General features: G+C 37.0%; 1 protein-coding gene across 3 annotated transcripts in view; it reads right to left on the reverse strand.

Annotated features, from left to right (window-relative positions):
* Positions 1–247: 247 nt before the first annotated feature.
* USP9X (ubiquitin specific peptidase 9 X-linked) overlaps positions 248–13,525 on the reverse strand; it is a 96,745-nt gene continuing 83,467 nt past the window's right edge. For all 3 annotated transcript variants that reach the window (XM_036386686.2, XM_036386677.2, XM_036386669.2), the window contains 9 exons: positions 12,916–13,141; positions 11,764–11,893; positions 9,950–10,135; positions 8,052–8,272; positions 6,912–7,000; positions 4,434–4,590; positions 3,824–4,036; positions 3,285–3,380; positions 248–1,845 (listed from right to left, as the gene is read on the reverse strand). In XM_036386686.2, coding sequence (XP_036242579.1) covers positions 1,711–1,845; positions 3,285–3,380; positions 3,824–4,036; positions 4,434–4,590; positions 6,912–7,000; positions 8,052–8,272; positions 9,950–10,135; positions 11,764–11,893; positions 12,916–13,141 — 1,453 coding nt within the window. In that variant the 3' untranslated portion in view covers positions 248–1,710. The remainder of the gene's footprint in view (positions 1,846–3,284; positions 3,381–3,823; positions 4,037–4,433; positions 4,591–6,911; positions 7,001–8,051; positions 8,273–9,949; positions 10,136–11,763; positions 11,894–12,915; positions 13,142–13,525) is intronic.

Raw genomic sequence — 13,525 nt, forward strand, 5'->3', positions numbered from 1 at the left:
ATATATATGTATATATAAAAACATACAAAAAGTACAAGATAAATCACATTAAGAAACTTTTACAGTGTAATTGTCCTGATTATTTTATTCTTGAGGGCCAATTTTTTTTTTTTTTTTTTGTGCACAGAATCTCAATGTGACTGTTGTTCCAGAATTCAGCATAGTGCCACTGCACAGAACTCACCTTTCTGTGCAGTCCATTAAAAAACAAAACCCCAAAAAACAACACACACCACAGGACAAAACATTCTTCTTAAATCAAATTCTATTTGTGAATTCAGCAAAATAATTTCTATAAAATAAAACAGCAAAATATTTAAATAGTATAGGGTGGGCTGTATCTGTTTTGCAGGGGTATTTGGTTTTTAGACAGGTTCCAAAAAAATTACACACATTCAAGTTACCAATTCTCATTTAAATACAGTATTTACTGATGCGTTTCTTTAAGTCTTTAAACAAATGTTTATTCTGGAATAGAGATACCTCAGAATTGTATTTGACTAACCAGTAGTTTCTTTTATATTTAAACCCTGCTTCTAATGTTAAGATTTTCTGTATAATGGATAAAGAGCTAAGACAATTCTCGCTTTCAAGTAGAACTGTGAACGAGCAGAAAACCAGCAAGTTAACTTGGTGCAGTGGCACTCACAAGTACTCTGTGATTTTGTTGACTTCCACTTCACTGGGATGCAGTAGAAGGAAAGTGTTAGAAGTTTATCTAATAAGCTCTACCAAAGAAACAAAACAAGCACACCAAATACAGTCTATTATGCTCCAGGCATCCTGGCATAGCAAATTTTTGCATATTTGTTTTAAATCTTTTAAATTCCTATTACTGAAAACTAAGTGTTCTTTATCCCACCCAGAGAGAGAACTGTCAAACATCAGATGTGAGGAACATATGTGAAACTGAAAACCACTTGTTTGTCACATTTTCCCTCCCCATTTTATAGTCTAGGTGTAAGAAGAAAAAGTTCTGAGCAATACAGTTGTCACATTGGGACAACTGCTGTCACGCTTGTTTTTTTTTTTTTTTTTTCCCTCATTGGCTACACTAACTTGGTGTGAAGCCATGCTAAATGTTACAGCATAACTATAGCTTCAAAGTGATTAACCTAATACCAGAATGAAAAAGGCAATGAAAAAAGATCTAGAAACAATGTTACATCACCAATTTTCCACATCAACCAAATAATTAAAAGGTTACCAGCCATTACGTTGCTCATAGTAAAATCGACTCCAGTGGCAAAGAATTAACATGAAACTATTTTTGTGGTTGACATGGATAGGCTTTTTTGTAAAGGAGTTGATCCAACTGCCATGAGGCAGGCAACACTGGTTGCAGAGCGCAGCAGATATATCAAGAAATTATTTTTTTGTTTTTGTAGATCTGTGAGTCTCATCAAGACAAAAAAAAATGTTTCTTGCTCAAGAATTAACAGTCAAACATTAATATACTATATACACCTTTGCCATTTACACATTAGCATCAGGCCATTTATTACAAAACACTATACACTTTCCACTGCAGGCGGGTTATATATTGACAGCAATTTTCTGCAGATAAGACAGTGAATAGACTCTCCACTCCATGTTGATTAGGAATAGTTTTTCTAGTTTTAAATATTAGCCAGACACAGAGAAAAGTTGGACTGTAAGGCCTGGGTGCACAGTCTTGATGGAGCAAGTTAATTGATTATGTGCATTTCACTAATCTTTTGTCTGAGGCGGGGAAACTTCTTCACTGCCTTCGTAGTTTTCTTGTGCTCGTTGGCCAGTTCGCTGAGGGTTGTTCATATGATGTGCTGCCGGGCCCGTATATGGCTGTCCATGCACGTGGTTATTCTGCAACAAAGCACACACATTTCAAAGGGATTTAACCCTGTGGGCTGTCTCCTGACTCCCTGCTTTCCCCCTTTCCACTCAGACCACTGGCAAGTGTCCTCAAGCACACCAACTTCTTGTGTACCGATATGGTATGAACACACATCCCAGCTGCTTCATTCCTCTGAGTCACACCTTTCACGTACCTGGCCAATTTACACAAAAGGGAAACAAACTTTTAACTTGTAAAGATAAAAGATCAGTTGAAACAGTAATCTCAGCTTTTGAATCACAAACAGTTACATGCAAAGCAAAAGCAGCAAGAAAGGAAAAAAGGAGACCAAGAGAGGTTGCCTATGTGCTGCCACATTACACTGTACACATATTTTATTAACAGATTCAACCAGCTTGACTTTTTTCCCTAAAACAATGGAAAAAGCAAACCTATGTTTATGCAGCATACTTCAATTTTTAAGGGGGAAACCTCAGTGTTACAGAACTGAATGAAATCTAGACCAGCAGTTTTCTACAAATGCTCTGCCCCAATTTAAGAAGTCACACACAGATCTGGCAAACAAAACCACCTCATTTATCTACTGTTTTGCAGAGTTGTGGAGAAACCAAGAGTTTGAGGATTGGGTGTGTGTTAGTGAGAAATGCTATCTCTTGCAAGAAAGTGAACACACGACAAGGGCAATGGTGAGGTTACGGAATGTGTCTGAACTCGGGAGCTCAGGAAGGAGTGGGAAAATCTGCATGACTTACCAACTGCTCTGCTGAGAACATCAAGTAAGGAAAGCAAGATGGAGGGGAAAATGGATTTGGGCAGGAAAGGAAATTAAATTAGCAGATTTGGAATATACAAAATGAATTGGAACAAAATATGGCAACTAAGTGAGGGATCCAATAATTTAGTCAATTCTATAAGAAGACCCTGTTTATGATTTCTTCCAGATCTGGCTTTCCACTGGAAAGTATTAACAAAGCAGCCATTTAACATAAAAACAGATTTGGATTTTATAGTTCTTAAAATTTAGAGATCACTGTTCATAGCACGAGTTACATGGCCACAAAGCCATCTGCTTTTTTCCAAAAGCCTTCCACTTATCCAAATTCAGGCCTTGAGACTTGATCTTATATTTGAAAACAAGAAAGCAGCTCACGAAATATTATCAATGTCAATAAAAACAACAGAATCAAATTGAGTATGCACTAGGCTGTGATTACATCAATCTCTCTGCTCTTTCTGTGGATGATTAATCCATGATCTGATAAAATTCCCACCTGAAGCTCTGATGGTGAAACTGCTCCTGGTGAAATGGAGCTGTACCTTTATTCTTCCAAACACGGTATTTGACAATAACATGCTTCTGGCTAAATGCCTATCATTTAAGCCACTATAAATGCTAAAAAAAGCAAACCTGAAACTCTGAATAAATAGTTCAACTCAGAGCTTTTACCTGTTGATACTGGGAACCAGGTGAATGGGGATACAGTGGGGCATCTTCAGGTGGAGAAGACTCATGTTCATCTGGGGCATCAGGATCATCTGGTTCCTAAAGTTTGAAACAGCCCATTTAATTTACTTCTTAAAAACATATTACAATTATTCTAGCCCAAACCAATCCTATGTGCAAATTTTGTTTCAGACATGCTAGAGTCACGTTTTAGACATTCAGAGAAAAATTCCACCCCACTCTGTCACCTATAGCTTGTATTGTAATAAATGAAAATTCCTTCTATCAATGTATTACTGGAAATACAGACCCACTCATAACCTACTTCAAATGGTCAATTTCAATTTTATATGGCTAATTCTCTAAGTGACAGATGTCCACAGGCATAGTAATAAAAACTGAAAAATAAAAACATAAATCCATACTTATAAGTACATATGAAATGTGTTACTTCTTAAATGAGTGGAGACTGTTGCTAAGGTCAATTATTTACAGAAGCACTTTACTCTTTTTTTAAATTGAAAGTCAAATTAATTCTTTACCTCCTCTGGGCAGAGTTCACAAGCCTTTGCAAGAGTCATTCTAGCACTGTGTGACCTCTCTAGGAAGTAGCCATTTGATGTTTCATTGCTCTGTATTGGTGGAGACCAATTATTGTAGGTGTATTGGGGATTGCCAGTGTATGGTCTACGCTCCAGCTCGTCTCCAAGCCATTCCACTGCCCAGGTCCATTTTCTCTTCAAATCTCCATTGCTCTGCAGGTGGAAAATGAACAAGTCACAATTATTTCCTGTGTTCTTGAAAACAGAAGCATTTTTCCTTTCCTAAACATAAGCTGTCAGAAACCACCAACCTATCTACTGCTGTTTAAAGGAGTAACAAATATCCTTTTTTCTCCAAAGAAAACTTTAAATTTGAAATGAAGTCTGCAGATTTGCAGCAGTATCACAGCTGCAAATTAGTGTGAATTTAACCAGATTGTTTTCAATCCCTTATAATGACCTTCTCATACAGGAGGTTCAAATGAGTTGTCCCTGGAAGTTGTAATTTAATTGAGGTGTTAAAAACGGAATAATGGTGGGGTTTGTTTGGGGTTTTTTTCAACACAGAAATGGGGAAAGAACCAGCAAGAAACAGAATAAAAGGTATCACCTGAAGGATCTGGTAAGCTACAGGGCAGTTGCTGAAGAGAGCTACCATGCACTTTATACACTGGTAAGCTCTTTTCTGATAATGATTCTTCGAGCGCTGAATGGTGTCAAAGAGTCCATCCCTGTCATCTGGGATTCCCTTAAGTGCATTGTGAATCCTAGAAAAAAACAAACCAAAACAATGACAAAACTTTCAGTATTACAGAGTTTTAGCATTTGAATTAAGGCTCTATATACAATATAATTACAAAAGGGACAGTTATGTTATGACTTCTGGTGTTAGTCAAGAGGGTTTTTTAAAAATCAGAAAATTAACCTGGCATGTCATATATATAACTTAGTTTAAAAATTACCAAACATACTAAAAATATAACTGAGCTAGATATATAAAAAATGTAATTATGATTAATTCTAGTCACAGTAATCAACTTTAACAGTTCAATTTTATTGCTAAAGTATCTACTGCATTTACAAATCAGCCTTATTAACCCAGTAGGTCCTTACAGAATTGGAACAGTTAAATCCTCAACAGAATGGTTACTTAAACTCAGTTATGCTTGTCAAAGACACTCTTTACATGCAGCTCCTCTGAAGGGGAATGAGTGGTACATATCTGTGCATGGGATAAGGGACTTGGGCATCCCCTGGAACTAAGCCCAGTTTTTGTGTCTTCTGCTCTTTAACAGGGCGGAATTATTTGCTACCCTGAAACTGTGCAAAAACTGAGAACTGGCACACTTTTGGCTTTGAAAAAAAGTCAGAGGGGGCACAGAACCCACACTGGTGTCTCACAGAGCTACACACCCATGGCAGGGAAAGAACTGCCCTTTTTCCTCACAGCCCTGGCAGCTGTCAGCCCAGGCTCCATCTGTAAGGCTTGAGCTTTACCTCAGTTAAATTAATTTAATGGCACCTGCACCATTCCAAACTTGGCACTTGAATCTGTCAAATCAAGAGAAATTTAAGAGAGTGGGTCTGATGCCAAGGGCCAGCAGCAGTGATCTTGCAGTACCAGAGGATGGACACTGCCCAGGGTCAGATGAGACTCGGTTTCCAGCAGTTACAAGATACCATTTACAATGGACAATTTCACTGTTTCGTGGTTGTTTGTTGGGTTTTGGAGTTTTTTTTATTGGATGAGATCATTAAACTCTCTGATTATCACAGCAAAACCAAGAACAGGGCAGAGACAAGTACTTCAAGCTATGGCCAGAAGTGGCAGCATGGAGTGGATGACTGGAGCTGGCCATTTAATACCCTCTGTGGAAGCCTAACACAATTCCACGGAGCAGTGCTACTCCTGCCACTGCAATGGGACATGCAGTGATATACTTCTCTAGGGAAGCCACACTAACTACAACATTCCACCTCGTTCATACCCCACTATTCCAAATACAGCATCATCCCCAACAACCACTTCCATGATTCCTCACCTGCTGTTCAACCCTAAATATCCATTGCTTTACTTCATATCTATTAAAGAATGCCCATCCTCCAGCAAACTGTGGACTTACTTCATGAATTATTTGTTTATCAAGAAGATAATATAAGCTAACTGCATTATATATGCATAGCAAATCCCATAAAGAAAATTACCAAACCCTACAACTCAGTTATTATATTTTGGAGTGTGGTTAAGCCAGACCAGCCATCTCCTTTGAGTCCCTCCTAAAATAAGCCCAGGCAATTGGTAACATTCTAAATGAGCAGTCTGCTTCCACAGCTAAGGACAGGAGTCCACTCCCATAGCCAGCAAGTGTGCTCTCACTGAAAGTATTTCAAATGTCCTATGAGACACAGCTGGAAATGATTCAGTAAATCCCATACTACCTAAAACTGCTTGTTATGAAACAGTGACATTTTAAAACACTGACAGGCAGCACACTGATGACATTTGTGTTATCTCACCTACTTTTAAATTAAACTTCTGAAAAACTGACTGTTCTCAGAAATAGTATTTGGAGTAATTAAAAATTTTAATAATTTTCAAAAGCTTTATTCTGTAAACATAAAAATTAGGTTTTCAACTGGATTAATATGTAATATGCTGAGTTACAATTCTCTTGAAACGTGATCATATGGAGAGTACCTGAATTCCATATAATGTGAATAAATGTGAAATATTATTTCTCCCACATTCACACTTCATATGTCTTGATACCACTCCTACATCTGATGTGCTCCTGAGCAAGCCCACGCTGTTGCTGACCCACCCCAAGGGGACCTTTCTGTGAATCAATCTGAGCACTTCACAGGGAAGTTTAACCTGAGTTTAACCTAAACAACACATCTCTTGTATGTGAAAAATCTTGGCTTTATAGCAAACTTCTCTATAGGAAGGAATATGAAAAATTGTACTTATCTCAAAATTTCAGATAAAACCACAAAAAATTGCATTATTTGGATTAGCAACAGAACCACTGGAAAAACAATATGTACAGAACAATATTGAATTATAAAAGGACAGGTAAATACTGACCTGTGAGTTTGCCAAGAGTCCTCAATTAACAGGATTTGCAGAAGCAGATCCAAATAAGGTCGAAGCTCGTATGTATATGAATATGCAACCTAAAAAGTGAAAATGCAGAGAACACAAAAAAGCATTTCTTGAGGCAGGCAGCTTACACAGTGAAATACAAGAACACAATTCATTTGAAGTTTACTGTAATTCAAAGGGTATTTCTAGATACAATACTTCTTTTCTAGAAAGTGTTGGTTGTGTCAGGAATTTTGCAGGTTGCAATTTAATTTGATTTGTTTTTAAATACAGTAGGTTCTGTAAAGGAGAAAATGTCTCTATGATTTTCTGACACAGTTGATCTGAAGCCCCAAGCATGATATGCTGAAGACAGTACCTTAGAAATTCCTTTAGAAAAGAAAAATTTAAAAATGGCACTTTTCATTGATATTGCCACTTTTAGGCAATGTGTACAAAGCTTGTTTTCACAGGTTATCCTAAAATGTAAAATACATGGCTAATAAAATATCAATTAAGTTATTTGTATTATGAATCTTTCAAGTGCCAAACAAAGGGACATAGAAAAATGTCGTGTTACATGAAAAAAAAAAAGTGCAAATATAAAGAGGGGCTAACAGAAGTAAAGAATTTAATTTGAAGTGGAAAAGTGTAACTGACCTTACAGAAATTACAATGGAAATATAAGACAGTATCAAAGATTCTTTGCTGAGTCTGAAGCCAAAAATGTTCTGCAGACTTGTAAAAAACCTTACTTAACAAACATACTTGAAATAAATACAAGGGAGATCTAAGGAAATGATTCCAACTTTTCATGTCACCTGTGAATTTCTTTTATGGATAATGACAGAAAGCTTTAGCAGATGCTCTTGAAATACACAAAGACCACCTCAGTCTACTTTCCACCCTTAACACATCATTCCTGACTTGTTAACGGTTGAGTGCTTCCCTAAATTCATAAAGCACTTCCCACTGCTCCAGTGTGATGTACAGACCTAAGACTGTAAATACTGACAGAGGATGCCATCTTGAGGAAATTTATTTATCAAGCACCCCTTCAGTATTTAGTATAACATTCTTACATATAAATGCAGAATCATTCCTATTTTTATTCCCATCTTTCTCCTAGCTTGTTTTTTTTACCTGCCAAAGTAGTTCACTGAGGACTGTGGAAGAGAACTGAGGATTTTCCCAACAGCAGAAACGAAGCAACTTGATGGTCTCTTCAGAGTTGCTGCAATCTTCAATAATTTTCTTTACATAACTAGTTCTCACAAACAGAATGTCTGCTACGTTCTGCTGAAGTGCCATTATAGGTTGAGATAAATTAGGATCACCATAAGGGTTGGCAAGTGGGGGATTACCTGGAATAAACAGTTATTACAGATTAAAAGGTGCTGAAGGTACCTTCAGTGTAGATACTCAAAAATACAAACTGGTGTAACTCATCAAAAACACAGATGGAGAAAAAACACAATCCCCCCCCCACCTTAACAGCTGACTTTCTTTGAAAAAAATAGTAAGAAATAACTAATTTTTATATTTGTGAAGCTTGACACTTGCTGCCTGAGAGAGCTACTTCTCCCTCTCTGATAATATGCAGTGACAATCAAAGCAGAACAGCTGGAGACATATTCATATGCAAGAGGAGAATTCACTGAGATTTCTCAGAGAAATCCTCTTATCTCCTGCATTTATCTACTTCACTGCTTGTGTAACACAGCCCAAGTCATATTTTAAGGACACAATGTCTGTTTACTTCACAAGACAATGCAAAAGTGTTCAGGGGAGTATCCATGTTAGAACAGTCCCATTTGAATCTCTGGAGTGTAGAGAATAAATATGCTTTTGTAATTAACGTATCTTATTTAGTCAGCTTCATTTTGTGTAGTGAAAGAATTTTGATTTGCTCCTGATGTTTCTAAATTTAGCAGTGTTTTGAGTTATTGTTTGAAGATGCACAGAAGACTAGGGAAAACTTTTCTAGTTTCATAAGCTGAAGAAAAAATAACTTTATTATGCAAACAGTAATCATAATTAGTAGTCAAAGTTCATATAAATAATCTTTTTTAGTACAATATTATAAATATATTGAATATACAACTATTTTTCAGAGGTAGACACCTTTTCAGTCTAAGCTTCCAGTAATGCACTGGAAAAAAACCCAACTAAAATTGCCACATGATTCTGAAGCTTATTACAGCACAGTAAAATTTTCAGTTCATTAATCTCACTACAGCACAGTCTAGCCTATTGACTTTATAGCCTGACACATCAAGCTGTAATGAGTTTCCCATTAAATAGCTTCTCTACAGATTTCTAATTAGGTTGTCTAAAATATGCTTAGCAGAACGTGTACAGATACAGGCTATAAAGTCCACATGGCCCAATATCCTGTCACCATTCCTCAAAAATAACTGCACTCTATTCAGCTATTGGAAATGTTAATGATTTACACTGTGGTTAATCAATTTCTAACTGATTCTTTATCTTTTATAAATTGAAGCGCTGGCTGCTGTTTGCTGTATTGAGTGTGAACGTGCATCAAATCATATTCAAGAGCTGCCCAAAACAATGCAACATCTCTTCAGTGCTAAGCACTATCAGTTATCTCAAAACCTGCTGTGGTGCTTTTCCTGTACAGATTATTTCTGTAGTCTATTTTTCATCGCCTACTCAGGATAAAAACATCTTTGGACAACTCTTGACAATGGGCTTAAACTATTCTAAAAGCATTACTCTTTTGTAATGAACAGCCTCTTACTTTACTAATTATTTCCCTATATTTTTAAGGAATAAGCCAAGCAATACAAAATATCTGCATTTTATACAGAACAGATTTCTGTTTTGGTCTCTTTAGTGTAACAAATCAGTTTTGCTTACAACAAACAGATTTGTTTCTTTAACTGAAAGGAGCTGCTAAACATAAAAGGAAAACATTTTTCCAGCTGATACACTTTATAAATAATAGCTAAACATGCACAAAAAGACATTTACTGGTTTAGTCAATGGATCTAAAGCAAACTGAGGATTCACTGTACCATTGATAGAAGACTGCATCCGCGATGAGACGTTGCAGCAGCGGATCAGCTGTGACACCACGGTGTACAGCTTCCCCAGCTCAGCATACTGGTACTTAATTGGAGGGCCTGGACCTTCATCCAGAGCCACAAGCATGAAGGTTGCAGGAACATTTAGTTTCAGAAGTTGTGTCTTCTCTGCTACACCTTTATGGGGAAGGGAAGGGAAAAAAAATCTTGTTTCTGGCACTGAAAATATTTTTAGAATTTTTTAAAAGAAAAAAAACAAGAGTTTACATGACTCGTAACTTTTTAGTTCTTGAGTTCTATTAAACCCTCATTTATACCTTCTGGGGAAAAAATAATCAAATCAATCAAGATGTAGAAGAAGAAAATTATATACAGGTGAAAAATCACATTGAAGGAGAGTTGTAAATTACTACCATTTCTTCACAGTGCTCATTAGCACTTAAGCAATGCACAAGTAGCATCTGTGTTAATAGCAAAGCCTCAGAGAAGTCTTTTGGACAATAAATTAATCCTTTTATTGTGAGGCCCAGGATAGGGAAAAACAACCCCCAGAGTGTGTTTTCTTATTTTTCTATCATGTCCTAGATACATCAATCACAAACTTAAGACATTTTTTAACTGTGCCACACGATGTAATAAATGTAAATTAAGTGACAAAATAAATAAGAAAAGCTCCAAAACCCCAACCAACCAAAAAATCCAAACTTACATCTGGCTTTACTACAAGAATACCATGCACGTACTATACAAGTACTCACCAGGAAATTCACTATATCCCTTCTTGCATTCTGTTTCTTATTTTGCTTAAAAGTAATGATTTTTCATACATTTCCAAGTCTGTCTTATTGTGAAATACAACTGGGCCTTACCTTCTATTTTTCTGATAAGGAGGAGTGTAAGTGGTTTTTTAATGGCATTTTTTCTGATTATGCTAGACAGTTTTGAAGTTGCATTCTTGGTAGAACTGACCTCTCACTTGCTCTGATGTGAACAATCTACTATTTGATTTCTCAAAATGTCAGACAGTTTAATCTTTTCCACAAAATGCAGGAATGATGTTATTGTGGTTTTTGCTGAATGGACTCTACACTCATACAGAAGCCTTCAGGTAACAGTAATGAGACAAGGACAACTGCTTATTGTATTAGTATTTCCAGGTTTATCTCTGCAGGGTAGATCAAGGTAATGATCAGACTCACAAATAAAATTATATTTTCCTATCTGGCCTCTGAGTAGGAGAGCACTCAGAGGCCTGAACTGCACTGACTATGAAAAGCTAGTGAAGAAGAAAAGAGAAGTTGGAGCACAAGAACTGCATCTCTCTTCTCTGCCATGACACTAATTCTACTCTGGTGTCATGACACAAACCTGCCAGACAGAGAATGCTTTGCTAGGCAAAGTATATGAAAGCAACAGACATTACAGCTGTAATTAAATTAACACAATTGTCTAGATTAATTTTAGAGATAGGAAATTAAATTCCTTTAAAATTGTCTACTTCCTGCATGAGCTGATAAACAGCAACAGTCAAGTATTTTATAAAGTTTCACCCCCACCCTCTCTCAGTAGGACACTGTTTTACAGCTCCAAGCTTCTCATGTTTATCTTCCATGGATGACAGGGAGACTGAAGCCCCAAACTCCAAAGAGGGGGAACACAGATGCTAGGGAGCATTTATATGACACATAACTATAACAATCTGCCTAAGGATGGAAAACTGGATCCTCCTGCTGTTATCTCTGTAACTGGATCATCAATAAAGCCCCAGTTTATTACAGTGTTGGCAGTAAAAGCAATTTGCTTACCTAGATTGGCATACATCACAAACAGATTGAAATACTGCTGCAAGTGGCGCCCGTGCTCAGATACCTCCCTTCTCAGAAGATTCAGTACCGCCCTCAGTAAGTGATCACTTAAACTTAAGTTATCATAAGCCTACAGAAAGAAACAAGTTCTGCTGTTAGTGGCTGAATCTATCATGTCTTGATTTAGTTTCTACTTTTTACTATGACAGAGAACAGAACTGGTTACAAGGTATGGGATTTATACAAGCTCCAAAGTGGCAGCACCTGGTCAGTCCTGAGTGTCTCAGACAAAAAGACACAGACAGACCCAATAAGACTCCCATCACTCAATACTGTGTAAGTCCATGAAATTATAGCCACAGAAACTTTTAACTGGGCTTTTTTTCCAATAGCAGATAGGCCTAAATACTCAAGAAACACACATGCAATTCCACCATTAACTTTGTAGACTAAGACAACCCAATTACCTCTTCAGGTATATCTCAAATACCTCACAACACAGAACACTTCCTAAGCTTATGGAGCTTCAACTAAATTCTTAACAAATTCTTTTGCTGGACACAGCAGTGAAAACATTCTGGGAAGGTAAATGGGATCATGTAAGAAAAAAGAGACATTAAAACATGACAAAGCAAAGGCTCAAAAAAGTTGATCTTTTTAACATTGTTATCACAAGTATCACAATAAGATGTAGGCTTTTTTTTTGTTGTTGTTTGAGTGTGAAATCAGGCAATTCACTGTCTACTCCTAAACTAAGTTACAATTTTTAACAATTTCACTGTTGCAAGATACATGGGACTAAAACTTAGGGAACTCCTGCAGGTTTTCAGGTTAGTGTGTTTGTTTGTGGGGGTTTGTTTGTTTTACAGTTCTAAATAAAAACAAGGGTTCGCTTCCCTAGACACTACTTGACTAAAATAACCACTGCTTTTTTTTTTTTTTTTGCAGATTTCACACTCCCAGCTCAAAGGTCTCACTGAGCCTTCACAGAGATTTACAAATGAGGGGAAACTGAACCCTCTGACAGCAACTCTAACTGGTTGAGTTACATCCTGTTCAGTAGTGCAAAGTCCAGAGTTTACTTTACATTAAGTGCTTATAATGAAGAAGTAAGAATAAATTTCAAAAGCTTTTCATTAGAAAATTAAATACCTGACTGGAAGGTCCAGGAGAGGCAAAAGGTGATTGACATGGTCCGTCTTGCAATGAAAAATGTGCAATAAATACTATAAGTTTTGCAAATGCACCCCTCACTTCTGCACTGGGGCATTCCAGGAGATACTCAGAGAAGCGGTTTGAAACATTAAAAAGGACGTTGTGTGCAAACCAAAAACGTACATTCTTGCTGTGACGGAGCAGGATGCACAGGGCATCATACCTGCAACAGGAGATGGCACAGTTATGAGCAAATGCAGACATGAGTGAATTTGGTAGACATGTTCTTTGGCAGAGTTTGAAGAAAATATGGGTTAAAGGTGATACCCAATCATTTTTGTTCACAAAATGATTCTAATTAGATACTTTGTAGTTCTATAGTGATACTCTTATGAGCAATCAGAAAAAGAAGATACCCTTCAACTGAAAACCTAACTTCAAATAAAAACCTAACCTAATTTTACTTCTATCACCTATAAGAATTAAGACAGCATTACACCCCCTAACTACTCCTCAAAGCAGGTCCTGTGTTGGCAGCCATCACTGTCTCTGTACTGGAACTGGGGGAGAGGGTGAGCAGCAGAGAACACAGGTGGATTAAATGTAC

The sequence above is a fragment of the Molothrus ater genome, chromosome 2 (genome assembly GCF_012460135.2).
Source record: "Molothrus ater isolate BHLD 08-10-18 breed brown headed cowbird chromosome 2, BPBGC_Mater_1.1, whole genome shotgun sequence".
Classification (NCBI taxonomy): domain Eukaryota; kingdom Metazoa; phylum Chordata; class Aves; order Passeriformes; family Icteridae; genus Molothrus; species Molothrus ater.